Genomic DNA, 14,407 nt, shown 5'->3' on the forward strand with positions numbered 1-14,407 from the left:
CTACTACAACAGTAGTTTCAATGCAGATTATTAGCTGACAGTTCAGATTTTAGCTGAAATTGAGATTAGCACCATTTAATTTATCAGTTGTCCAGGTGCCTCATTTCAGGAATTTCTGTGCAACTTGACAGATAATGTAAACATTAACAAGGTTAATAAGATAGTAAATTAATGTTTTAATTAAATGAGTATGAACACAGGAAATTATTTTTACTGTACAAAAGTTTCTAAATTAATGGTTTTCTTCTCCCATTTGTATTGGTTATTTCCACTGAACTCACCCTGAAGTTTAGTTTTCTCCCCAACACATGCTTCAGGTATATTTTTAGTGTGACGATCTCATTACTACTACACTGAAGGAACACTGCTGGCATGCTACCTGACCACAGAAAATGAAATTATAACATCCAGACACTTACATGCAACTTCTGTATTTTACAGAAACATATGCAACTAAAAATATCCTCTAAAAGGTTTTAACCCCACAAATGCTGGTTATTTTCTAGCATTTCAGCTATACAAATGGTTTGAAATGCATAATTTATGTTCACCATTTCCAAATATTTAACAAAAATTCCTTTCAAGAAATCCAGTCAATTTATACTCTTATAATGAATATTGAAAAAGAAGCTATATTTAACATGATGTTTTGAAAAAGACTGTGCTAAGGAAAGCAAAAGAATTTCATGAGCCTCTGAAATATTCTCCCTGCAAATGAAACTTCTCACATAATATTTTCTATTTGTAGTTTTCCTCTGAACTTAAAAGTACACTAGATGTATAAGAAGCATGGTCTTCACTCAGAATAAAATTCTGTATGTTATATCGTACACAACAAGATCTGCAGTTAACACTGATATATATGTTTAGCTGAGCCCAAGAGGTAAAACATTATAGAAGCAAAACATTTATGTAACACTTACTTTAAAGTACCATCTTGTAATATATGCAGCATAGCAGCAGTAGAAAGGACTGTAAGATTTTTGTTTTTATAATGTAGTGTTCTATTAACGTACGCATTTTGTTGTTTATGATGGCAGTGAATGAGTGAAAGCTAAAATGTTCAGACTCTTTCTAGAGGATGGTTTAAAAATAGTTCTAACTACTGTATCCACTTGTAAACACTGAAATGAGAACAGCATCATATGTTTAGTCCTATCATCTCGTCTGTGCTTATGCTGTCTAGAGCTGCACAGCTAAAAATGTAATCCATCATTTCTCCACACATATTGCATATGCATTTTCAGATATCTCCTGTAAAGAAAGTGGTCTGGTCTGGCTCAGCAACAGAAAATGAGACTAAAATTCATATAACGGTACATATCTTTATTCTGTGCAATTTTGAGAACCCTACTGTGCAGTAAATTCATAAACAGGAAGAAATATGAAAAAGCCATCTGCAGCACATCTATGCAAAATACAAATTAAACCTTAGTTGGGAAATCTTGATCACCTTTTTCCAAGGGCAACTGTTCATCATAGCAAAAAATATATAAAAATAAGTCCAGAAATAACTTAATTATGAGCATCTGGCATAGATGTCACCTTTATTTTCAATAGAGTGGTAGTGGGAGAATATTTCCATGCCTGGCACTGCATCCCTTTCACGGCTCAAGGGTAATCTGTTAAAACTGTTTGGTTTTACAAGCTCCCTAACCTTGCCTGTTAGTTTGAAACATGACTACACTGAACTAAACAACAATGCTCAACAATACAAAATTACTTTGTAAAGGGTATTATTACAGTACACTTAATGTAAACTATTTCAACCATCATCTTATAAGGTGGTAATCAACAAAGATTTGTTCACATTTTTGGCAAATTATTTTATTTTGTAGAAGAAATACTTTTCAAATAATACAAATGACATAATCATACAGAGTCATGACAAAAACAAGAGAGATGAATACTGAATATGATGACTCATTACCACATCAAAATAGGACTTATTACAACAGTCAAAAACTTAGACTGGCAAGGTATATGGATGCTGTACAGTGGTTACCATGTAAAATGAGCAAGATATACCATCAGATACTTCATTTTTATTTCCTATTCTAAGTTTACAATAAGTTTGTGATATCTCAGATACCACTGCATAGCAACCGTTGGTAAACAGTGCCATTTTAATGGCAACCGCTGTAAGCAACATGCATGAATTCCCTCTAGTGTACTGAGCTCTTCAAGTAATGAGCAATGAAAAAGGTGCTGTTCTTAGACTTTTATCCCAACACTGACATGTCCTTCAATTGTCTTTATTTATTTGTTTTGGGTTGATGTACTGTGCATTTTCATATCTCTCTTATCTAGATACAAGAACCATAGTCCACAGCTATCTAAATCCACTGCCAAGAAGAGACACATGAGGGTTCTTACTGTGACAAAGCCAATATTCCTCAATTTTGCATACTCTTTTTGGCAAGTCAAATGATGGGATGGTTCGAACTTCATGGACAATGCCAGGCAAAAGGGGATAGAATTAATTTTATACTTTCCAACCCTGGAATCAAGTAGTACTTGCTTACTTATTTAGCATTTTTAATTTAAAATATTTATCACAACTTACATTCCACTTTCTTTTTGCCTCATTTTGGGCAATGAAAAGAGACTCAGTTTGACTTTCAGGTTCTCGTGCTATTACAGAATGCTACAATGAACGCGTTTCAAACATTAAGGGAATGTTGACTTGTGTATAACAAAATAATAACAATATTCTATTGGTCATCAGTCTAGCATATTTATTTGTTTTTTTTATGAAACCCAAATTCAGGGCCAAATTTGACCTGATGCCCTCCCATTAACAAAGAGAAAGCTATATTTTTGATCTGGTTGTTCCAGCAATTTAGCTGAATAAGCCTTGAACATGGCACCCTTTTCGGCTGTTAACATATAATTAGAAAAAAATATTAGAAATTGCATATAGTAGCTTAGTAAGAAGTATTTTTACATACTTGCAAGATGCAAGGACACAAAACTGGCATTCTCGGGAATTTAGGGTGACAGTCCTATATTAAAGCAATTGGTAACACGTAAAGCTACTCCTTACCAAGTCCTAGCAGGCCCAACTGACAATCGAGTGAGCTCTTTATTCTAGGGCCAGATGGTTCCTAGGAAGCATTTCTATTCAAGAAAGCACTCATTCATGTGCTTTGACAGCCTTCTTGAAGAGAGGTGCTTTACAGAATTGGGTCTCAAATGGTTTTCTGCATCAGGCCATGATCTTGAAAACTGTTCAAATGCTATATTCATTTAATGATTATATTAATATGACAAACTTACAATCCCCCTTTAGCTCCATTTATAAAAACAGCAAAAACAAAGACCTGCCACCCTTCTTCTTCCCCCGTTTAAATTGAGAATCAAGAATATAAAGATACATAGACACAACTGAAATGAAAACAATTGATTAGCGCACAGTAAGAACATGCAAATGAATTCTGCAATGTTTACTGGCATTTTAATCAGTATTAAAAACACTGCAGGAGATAATATTTTTCTATAACACAGACAGTGCTAAAGGATATAATGTACATAATAAGATACAGAGAGTAAAGCTGATGAAAGTGACAAAATTTAGAACATAGTATTTTCATTTCAGGTATCAGAAACAAAACCAGCTCAATGTTTCCATTCTACTGTATGACAAATACTGAAGAACAAAAATTTCAGTCTTAAAATACATCTTAAAAGTAGGTATTTTCCTTCAAGGAAAAAAGACACTATAAATAAATTACACTACAGTGAATTTGCCTGAACTCACTTTGTTTCTGTCTTCCAGCCTTTAAGTCAAATAAAACAGCATAAAAACTGTACACGCTCTCTTAAACAGGATAGTTGATCTTTTATAAAATAAGTTGTCTTCAGAGATGTCAATTTCACAACAAGGAAAAACCAAGCCTTGTTGCAGTCACTATTATAAAATATATATATGTATATATATATTTATATATATGTTTTTGTTTACTTTTACTTTTTATTTTTTACAAAATGTGTATATTAGCTTTTGCACAAACTTTGTTTTAAAGAAACAGCTAGTGTAATAACTTCATTAAAATAAAAGAGATAAATACTTCATGTTTACAATGCAACATGTCATACATCATCAGCTGGCAGAGGAGGTATGTTTATCCTTGGTCTTGTAAAAAAAGCTATCTTCTCTCTGTATTTGAAAACACACAGATAAAAAGGAGGTGAATCAAATATATACACAGTTTTTATTTAAGAAAAATTCAATATTTATTTAGCATAAGGACCACTTTAAATCAAATACTTAATGAGAGAGATTTATCAGAGAATCATAGAAATGTAGGGCTTGAAGGGACCTCAGGAAATCATTTAGTCCAGTGGTTCTCAAGCTTGCTTTTTTTTTTTTTTTTAATACCAGGATTCATTTGTAAACACTGATGGCCAGCCCTGAACCAGTGCCCCTCACTCCTGACCACTCCTCCGCCCCCAGGTCCCAGCCCTCCAGTGTGGGAGGCAGGGGGTGGGTATGGAGGGCAGTGGGAGCCCCAAGCAGCCCCTTGCAGGCTGGAACTCTGCCAGCCTGCAAGGGAAAAGCTATTGTTTCCCATGTTTTTCTCCTTTAAAGGAGAATCTATTTTTAAAATTTGTTGATCCATTTTCAAAGTTTATTCATGACCCTTTAATATATTTTTGTTACTCACTTTTGGGTTGCAACCGACGGGTTGAGAAATGCTGATGAAGTCTAACGCCATGCCTGAGGCAGGATCATCCTTATTTAAAGCATCCCATACAAATCTTTGTCTAACCTATTACTAGCCCTACAGAGTCAACCCTGCTGCACAACTACAAGGCACAGCACCCTAACCCACCGCAGGTAAAGCAGGGGGACAATGCTGGTCAGTGCCCTGCTGCTGCAAAGTTGTTAAAGCGTGCTCAGGAGATCAGGGGAATACATCAAAGGCTTGGTGAATAACTGTTCACCAGGGCACCCTTGGAGAAAACCAGGCATAATGGTCACAAACTCCTGGAAGACCATTTCAGGCTCAACTGTAGGGAAAACATCATAGTCAGGGTGTCCAGACTGTGAAATAAACTCCCTCCAGAGGTGATACAATCACCTACCCTGGAAATCTTCAAGAGCAGACTGGACTAAGTCACCTTGCTAGGGTCACCTGACCTCAGTTGTCTTTTCTGCTGGGTGCAGGGGGGCTGGACCTGATGATCTTGAGAGGTCCCTTCCAGCCCCTTACAATCTACAAATCAACAGAAAGGACCATGCACCCTGCTGGAGACCAAGTCAAAATCTCCCACAGTCCATAATAAACCAAGTCCAATTTATAGTTTTAGAATCATTATTCTTTTGGATATAAGAGGAAAGGAACACATACAAGAATAAATTAAAATAGGTGCCATATTTATGGATTAATAGATTTAAAGGAATAGGGAAATTCTTATTCATATTTTTCCTTTTTTTTCCTTGAACAACCAACATACACACTAGAATAAGTTTGAAAATAAATTGTGTACATGTAGATCACATGCATTACGGAACAGCTTTGTATTACCTTTGTATACCAGCCCTTTCATTTGATTTATTCCCCACTTGCTTTGTGTTTCCTAATATATAGGTGTGATAGCCAAAACCAAAAGGGTTAATGACCAACTTGTAGCAAAAAACATCTGCTTTTTTAAGGTATCTGAAAATATTGGCTAAAATAGACCCTATGAAACTGCTTCCTGTAAACGTTTCCTGCCTGTCTGAAGTATAACTGTAAAGAATATACACGCATATTATTATATACACATATATATAACTGTTTGTACTGGTCATAAGACAGACATAAGTTTTAAAAAGTGGAACAGAAGTGAAACTGCGAACTTAGCTGATTTAATACATTTTTGCTTGGCATCAGTAAGATTAACAAACAAGGTATAATTAACATATCTTAAAAAATTATTATTAGTGGGTTGAACTTCAGGCAGAAACATGTTAATCTTAAGCCCCAAAGTGATGTGGTGTGATTTGCTTATTGGGTTAACCCAAGCTTGGACAGTAACCTATTATAATAATTTCTAACACCTTTTAACCCCATAGGGTAACAGCTATAGGGTAAGATTGTGAGTGGCTCTAAAGCAAACAGATTAACATAGAACACGCACGTTAAGTGACCAGCAGGAAGGACGGAACAGCATGGTCATTGCTGTTCCATGCCCCCAGATCCTTTACTTCCAGTGTGAGCAAGGACCAGATCCTAACTGAGGGACCTTCCTCAGTGCTCCTCCAACACTGTGGATCAGGGATGCCCGACTTCGCTGAATCAACTTGATGTGTACCTGACACTAAAGGAACTATCAATAAGTTGCTAACCAAGTGGGAACTCTTTGTTAATTTGTCTGTTTTTATTATCACTGCCAATTTTTAATTTTTATTGTTATGTTGTCTGTTTATTAGCTTAACCTCTGTACTAACTGTTATATGTATAAACTATATCTTTTTGCTGTTATAAGTAAAATTCATTTTTACTCTTAAGTGGAACTTGTCATTGCTTCCCTCCCAACTTCACCTCCTTGATCCTGAACCAAACAGCCCAGTGGTTGATACAGCTGCAGCACTCAGTCAGCCCATAACTAAAGTGATACACTCAGTGCCCAGCTGGCCTGTGACAATAGGATTCATGTAATCTGCTATTTTAAAAATGAAAAATATCAAACCAAACTTACAACAATTCTCTCTCTTTAGTTGCTGCCTAAAGGGGTTTGTCCCCTTCTTATCATACTCTAATCAGGAGCAACAATATACATCCCCGGCCCTTGGACCTGAGGATCTTCAGCTGTGTTCAGTTGCATGAGGCTTTGTCCACACTGCACTGCAGCTGGGCACTGGGGAGGTTTTCCCATGCTGCAGTTAGTCTGCAGTAAGAAGCAGTGGCAGCAGTGTTGGAGATAGTAGGCAGGTCCTAGTACTGTCCTATATCATACCTGAGTCAGGTCATTCCAACCTGCTGCAGCACAAAGACTGCCTATCAATGTCTTAACTAGAAAATGAACTGAGTTTGGAGTCGTGTTGATTTTATTGAAGCCTTCCCAGCGCTTCTAACACAAATTCAAGTAAACAGGTTTTAACAGCCAAATATGAAGCTACAGTCAAATATGAAGATGTAACTATTTTTGCCTGTCCAGTCACTTCACTGCAGCATTTACTCATTGTTAAAGCTCTTCATGTCTTGGCATCTGTAGAGTAGCTTATATATGAAACAAACGGCTATTTTTGTCTCAATAATGTGTGTTAATGTTTAACAATGTCACTGCCAAGCAAAGTGAACACTGAATTTGGCAAAAGAAAGAGAGCAGCAACTATAGAGGAGGAGGAGATTGGAAAGGAAAATGCACACAGAGAAGACAATGAAAGGGAGGAGGACAGTAATTGGAACAATACGGAAAAGCCATTACAGGAACAGCATTCATAGATTTCATAGACATTATGGGACCTCGGAAGATCATCGAGTCCAGCCCCTTGCCCGAAGGGCAGGAAGTCAGCTGGGGTCATAGGATCCCAGCAAGATAAGCATCCAATTTACTGCAATTGTAAATATATAATGTTAAATGATCTAATTTTGCTTACAGGGATGTAACTGGCACTTGGAAGAATTTGACAAATCCTACAAGCTCCATTTCTCAATATCCTACAGAGGCCTTAATATCAATCTATGGATTTACAGCCCAAGATAGATGCACACAATGTACAGATTTTTTTTTGTATTAGAACCTAGTTTTATTTGCTTTCTGAGAGATACTGCAGCTCTTCTTTCATTATTATTCCTTGTACTATAAATTGTTGCAAGGAAAGGCTCATTCAAATCAAGCAAATAATGAAAGGGCTCTGATACAGTACCCATCCCAGATGATTTGAATCCACCAAATTAGTAACTACAACATGTTAGTCCATTTAGAGTCACGTAGAGCAGTGATTCTTAGCCAGGGTGCCATGGGGTGACACACAATATTAGTACTGTATGTTGTGCAAACATGAGTCACAAGATCAACCAAGAAATTTCAAATAGGATTCCATAGCATCAAAAAACATTCTGACCTGTTGTGATCAAAGCTCTTTGCAACAAAAAAACTGCTGTATTATTCTTCTGTCATCAAAAATTAGTGAAAAAAGAGCTGGTATTTTCTGAAGGATGCCTTGACCTAACAATGGAGTCTTAATTCCAAAAAGATTAAGAACCACTGGCTTAGAGACATAAGCATGCACCACTTCCCATGTATGTTACTGCTTACCTAAAAGTCTGCACCTGAATAGGCTCCTTCTGATTTTGTCCACGTAGCTGGTATATTTCTTTGGATGCTTTCTTCAGCATTTTTTCAGCTGCTTGTTCTTGATGATGTTCAAATTTGGTCTGTCTTGTCTGAAAATTAATATTAAAACAAAACTATATACTCATTTTGGAAACAGAGATGAAGGCTCCTGGAGATTCCTAATAGGCTCTTTGACTTCTAAAACACAACTGCCCAAACCTGTGGTCTTAAAAAAACTTAAATTGCCCGAAGTCACAGGTTCAATTTTGATAAGACTGTTTCAGAAGCAATAAGGGCTGAAACATACATATTAAACCTCTTCTAGTTCACGGTGTTTGGAATTTCAAAGAAGAGAGAGGTTATATCAACTCTGTGGGTGTTTTGAAGATCCTATGACAACTTCTGCAGTGGTTTGTAGGCTTGTGGCCTTGGCTACAATTTACCATTATTAGGAATTAATAAGCATGTGCCCCAAGAAGAGAGCACATGGAACAATACATAAATCAGCATATAGTCTTACAGAGGCCAAGTAGAAGAAACAATGCACAGAAATAATAATACGATTCTAATAGTAAATATCAGAAAGCATATTTTAAACTACTGCTACATTCAAATTCTTAGGGGAGTTCTGAACTTTTCAGACAGATTAGACAATGCCATCCTCCTAGTCATCACAAGAAAATCACTAGGAATCAGTGCAGTGGTGTTTTGACAGCAGTAGGGAGAGACAATAAGACAATGGTGAAGAAACAAAACACTGAAATCTTGTTATAACGTCAGAAGGTTCCATTCCCTTAACTTAAGCACTCTGAAGGTGCATTTGCACTGAAGTAGATTTCATGAAGTTTGTGAACATGCCCAACTTACAGCCCAGCATATCATACCTGCCTCTCTGCTTCCCTCAGCAAGTTTCGGAATCGCTCATCCCGAAGCACCCAGTGGGGTAGATCCGTCTGCCCTCTGAGTTGGGCATCTTCCAGACGTTGCCTCAACTCTCTCAAAGTACATATCTCCTCATTCAGCTGTCTTTGTCTAGTTCTGGATGCCTGGAGATCCAGCTCCAGGTCTAAGGATGTCCTTGCCATAAGCTCAGCCAAAGAAGATCTACAGGATTGCTGAATTATAATATAAATAAAAAGCATTATAATATAAATTATAAATATAAATAAAAAAATGGAGAGGTTACTCTCAACACGATACATTACTATGTTCTGATTAAGCATATTTTTCAGGTATTCACTTAACTTTTTTATCATAGGATTTAAAAAAAAAATAAAGTAACTGATATCCTCTTGTAAAATATTGTGTTAATTTAGAAACACAGTAGGATCATAGGAAAGAAGGGCTGTAGGGATCTCAGTGAATCATTTAGTCCAGCCTCCTCCTCAAGGGAGGATCATCCCCTGACTAAACTATGCCAGCCAACTATCTGTCAGACCTGCTCATGAAAACTGCCAGGAGTAGAGATTCCACAACATTTCTAAGTAACCTGTTCAAATGCTTAACCAGACTAATGGTCAGCATAATCTCCAGCCTAAAGTTCCCTTGTTGCCAGTTGAGGACACTACTTCTAGTCCTGTCTAATAACTGTAGTTCTTTCAGCCTTTCCTCATAAGTCCCAGGCCCCTAAATTTTCATCGTTCTTCACTGGACTCTTTCCAATCTATCCACATCTTTCTCAAAAGTATTTCTAGTATTTCCAGTATTTCTAATCTCATTCATTCACTTTTGTTGGCACGCTCCCCAGGTCACTATCTAACCTTTAGTGTTTTGAGAGAGAAGGTAATTAAACCAATATATAATTTGTATCTATTTAACTGGGCATTAGTTGCCATAAGTTTTTACAATTGTCCATTACTATTTTAAATCTCGGTATGGACCCCTTATCCTACAAACAATAAGATGACTTTATTATATAACAGAAGTATAATTACATTAAAGTACATTAAAGTCAAAGTTGCGCAATAAAAAAACCCTAAAAACTGAATGAAATAAAGATCTTTATATTCTTAACATACCTGCTTATAGCGCAAGGTACGCCTTTCCAATGTATTTCGGATGAAAGGTGATTTTCTTGGCAGGGTTGAACTATCACTGTCACTGCGGTACAGCTGATTAGAAAAGATAGTGAACATAAGAGACATTAACTACTAACTCATAATTAGGAATAAAGTCCTTGCTTTCTTTCAGACAATCAAATGTTTTTCTAGTTCACTGCAGATTTAAGTTATATCAATACACAAAAGTTTGCATGCTACATGATAAACTACCATTTGTCTCCACATTCCAGTGCTATTGTGCAATTTTTGAACAATGTCTATTTGTTAAAAGATGGCAAATAAGCATTTTTAGTGATATGTTCAAATATCTTCATTATTTCTAACAAGCCAGTATGACTAAATTGCTATTTTTTCAGGTACAGTCAGATGCCCATGGTAAACAATGCATAATAATACAGTTTATTTTACAAATGACTTTTGGGGATCGATTATTCAAAGAAATGAATTAAGCTCAATTATATGGAGTTTCTTCTTTTGAGGACATTTGATTATGTCACTTTATTAAATATGCAATTAAAAAAAGAATTAAAAAAAAGAGTAAGAGGATAATATTATTTTAATTTGGCTACTGTTAGTGACAAAGAAATACAAAATGAAAATGTACTGGGTACAGAGATGCTGTCTCTCTTTTTTGCTTAATTATGAATAAAGACTAACTTGATCAAAACCTGAAGGTGGCAGTGTATCACTTAAAACTGTCGTTTGGCTATCTCTGCTGTAATAACAAAAGGCTATATTCTCCATTTATAACAAAAAGGTATGCAACAAGCAATGGTGTGGGACAAATATTTAAACTATAATCTGAGCTGTGTAAATTAAGAAGTATCATATCCTCTCATCATTCGGAAGGATAAATGATAAGGAGAGTGGAAAATAAACAACATACAATGAAAAGATCTAAACTGTAGTTTTGTGGGGTTTTTTTGTTTTTTTTGTTTTTTTTTTTAAGGGAAAACCTGTAATACAGTAATGCTACATACTCTACAAGGAAAAAATACACCATATTTTTCTTGTATATAACACCCCCCCAAAAAACCTTGTTTTTGAAAGAAAGCATGAACAAAGACGTCCTTGAAAATACTGGTAGGTAGCATTTAGTAACCAAGTAGCAACTTCAGCAACAGAAGCCTTGAAGGAGGGATTCAGGGAGAGAAAGTGTCCACAGCTAGTAGCTAGTGAGTCCCACCTACACCACTACAACATTACTTTCATCTTCCCCTTTCCCCAGCAGAAGTGGAAATTGTCCCTGCCGTATTTCCTTGTAATAATGCACACCCAAATTTCCAGCAGCAGAATTAAGGGAAAGGGGGCAAGAAAATATGGTAGTCAAAATTAATCACTTTATTTATAAAGTCAAACTTGCGAAAGCTAGAAATGGCCACATTTAAGGACGTCCCCATTTCTGTTCCGCCTACAGTATGCTGAATTTCTAATAAAAGATACTTTTTACAGAAATGTTCAGCAACTTTATGCAAATGTTCTAATCTAAAATGCTTAACATACCTGGAAATTTATTATGTGAATTCTTAAGGATTTGTATTATGTCAGCATCTAGAATCACAAACGGGGCCTCTTTGTACTAGACACTAGGGCTGTGCAAAAGGGCTACATCTCATTTTGATTTTGGATTTGGCCATTTCAGAGGACAGTGATTCATTTTGTTGTTTTGGATCACTGCTCTGTTTCGATTCAGTCGAATCTGTTTAGGAGTTTTGACGCTGTTTCAGAGATTCAGATCGGCCAGAAAGAGCCGTAGGAGAAGCCCCCATGGCTGCCCTGCCCGACCCCATCCACAGCCTGGCCTGCCCCAACTAGTCTTGGCACTTAAAAAAGCCCTGCACTCATGGGCTCTATCAGCAGCGATTAGGGACTCTGAGGGCTTATGGCAGAGCCCTGCCACACAACACAGGGCAGCAGGGATTGCCCTCCCCAACTGGCACCCATGCCACAGCTGTCACATTGCACAGGTGCAGTGGGACTTGACAGGGCACCACACACTGCCTGGAAGCTGGGGCAGCTACACCTGTCAGCTAGAGCCCAGCACCACTTAGCCCCAGCTCCCAGACAGCGTGCGGCATCTCGCCAAGCTTCACTGCACCCATGCCATGGGGCAGCTGCCGTGTGGGAGCCAAGCAGGGAGAGCGATCACTGCTGTCCCCATTGCCCCGTGCTATGCAGGGGGGGCTCTGCCACAAACCCCCAAAGGTCCTGATCCCCGCTGCTGCAGTTGGTGAGTATGGGAGCTTTTTGTTTGTTTGTTTTTTTAAAGTGCTGGGAGGCTGGAGCTGGGCGTGTGGGGAGACGAAATATCAGGGAGCAGAGGCTGCATGGGGGTGCTCTGCCACATGGCCCCAGAGCCCCCACAGCCCCTGCTACAGCCAGTGAGTGCGAGGCCTTTAAGCGCTGGGAGGCAAGGCTGGGTGGGGGATGGGGCCAGGCAAGGCAGGGCAGCTATGGGGGCTTCTCCCACTGCTCCCCCAGCAGTACTCAGCATGGGCTGCACCGAGTTGACTTGGGTGTTGGCACTGGCTCCAGCCAGCACGGTGACCTGCTGTCATCCTGTACACAGATCCAGGGGTAGTGCCCCCTGGGAGGGTTGTGGGGCTCTGCCATACTCTTTCTGATGGGTGTGGAACCAGGGATTAGCGTGTGGGATGACAGCAAGCTGCCATCCCTCCCCCAGAGCACTGGGATTGGAAGGGACCTCACAGACACCTTGCAGACACTGGCCAGCTACAGATGTCAGTATCAGAGCAGTCCTTTCCCACCCCTACCTCCCCTTCCCTCTTAGTTTCTGTTTCCCTGCAAGCTAGGCTCGGAAACATCCGAAACATTTCTGATGGTTTTGTTTCATTCTGTTGCCTTCCGTTTTATTCTGGATTCGGCATTTTGGGTGCTAAAACAGGCCAGAACACCTCCAAAATGAAATGGCAGCCGAAATTTCGCACAGCCCTACTAGACACCGTGTAGATAGAAGGAAAAGTTATGTAATAGAAGTGACCTGTATCTAACAACCTGTAAGACTCTAAAAGACTATACTATGTTTTAATTATTAATGCTCTTATAGAGCTAAATTCCTGCCTGTGTACTCCTTCTTACAGGAATATTTCAATACTGTTTAGGATTATTAGTTAGAACTAATATACACTGTCAAATGAACCTTTCAACTTCACCTTCCTGCAGGTGGAATCACAAAGAAAAATACTGTACTCACTCTGCACACGTACTGACTTCGTGCTCCAGGCGAAAAGGTTTGTGAACGAACAATAGTGCTACTACGAACAAAAGCAGAACCACGGGGCCTACGGCTGTTTCTCTCTTTTGGAAGAACAGCAACTTCCTCTGGAAAAAGATCTTCTGTATTCGTCTCTTTATCCACCTAAAATCATAGCCAAAACAGTAACTTTATTCCAATGATCTCCTCAAAGGAAAAGCAGAAAAGTTTGCTAGTTAAGTTCTGATTGGGCTTAAATGAAACCTTCAGAGCATGGACCATTTCATTTATGAAAACCTGAGCATTCAAGATTCTGGAACTAGTTTCCAAATACTAATAGAGTTTGCTGTCTTCCGAGTGATTAGGAGATTAATATTACAACCCAATAACACAGTAAATTTTTATGTAGTGGTAGTACTGTTGATGTTAATTTAACAGCAGGCCAGCTGCCTAACCCCCTACCTCAGTGGAAAGAAAGAACCGAATCACTTTCCAGAAAATCAACAAGTGTTAGTCATAGGGAATGGGGAGACTGTCAAGGTGATGACAGGAGCCTCAACAAATATGGAGATCCTGAATGTCAGAAACCTGTCTGAGAGACTCAAGTTTCTCCCTCCTATGTTTCTATTTGCTCAAAAAAACAAACAAACCAGACCAAGGTTGCCCTGGGATTGCTCTCTAGCCTTATACTAAACCCTGCAGCTGAAATGTGGAAATCTGCCAGCCCTTCTGTAGCGCTCCCATTGGGTTATGAAAGAAATTTTAGGTCCTCCCTTACATGGAGTAGCCTGGAGTATCATTTGCCCAGCAATCATCTTCCCTTAGGCATCACTAAGGAGATGAACAACAAAAATATTTATGATGT

At 38.3% G+C, this 14,407-nt stretch overlaps 1 protein-coding gene across 1 annotated transcript in view; it reads right to left on the reverse strand.

Moving 5' to 3' along the window:
* Positions 1–1,305: 1,305 nt before the first annotated feature.
* WWC3 (WWC family member 3) overlaps positions 1,306–14,407 on the reverse strand; it is a 114,266-nt gene continuing 101,164 nt past the window's right edge. The window contains exons 18-22 of the mRNA XM_019529344.1: positions 13,543–13,707; positions 10,287–10,379; positions 9,153–9,383; positions 8,251–8,378; positions 1,306–4,159 (exon numbers count right to left, since the gene is read on the reverse strand). Coding sequence (XP_019384889.1) covers positions 4,093–4,159; positions 8,251–8,378; positions 9,153–9,383; positions 10,287–10,379; positions 13,543–13,707 — 684 coding nt within the window. The 3' untranslated portion in view covers positions 1,306–4,092. The remainder of the gene's footprint in view (positions 4,160–8,250; positions 8,379–9,152; positions 9,384–10,286; positions 10,380–13,542; positions 13,708–14,407) is intronic.

Source organism: Crocodylus porosus, unplaced genomic scaffold, assembly GCF_001723895.1.
Source record: "Crocodylus porosus isolate Cpor-Errol unplaced genomic scaffold, CroPor_comp1, whole genome shotgun sequence".
In the NCBI taxonomy this organism is placed as follows: Eukaryota; Metazoa; Chordata; order Crocodylia; family Crocodylidae; genus Crocodylus; species Crocodylus porosus.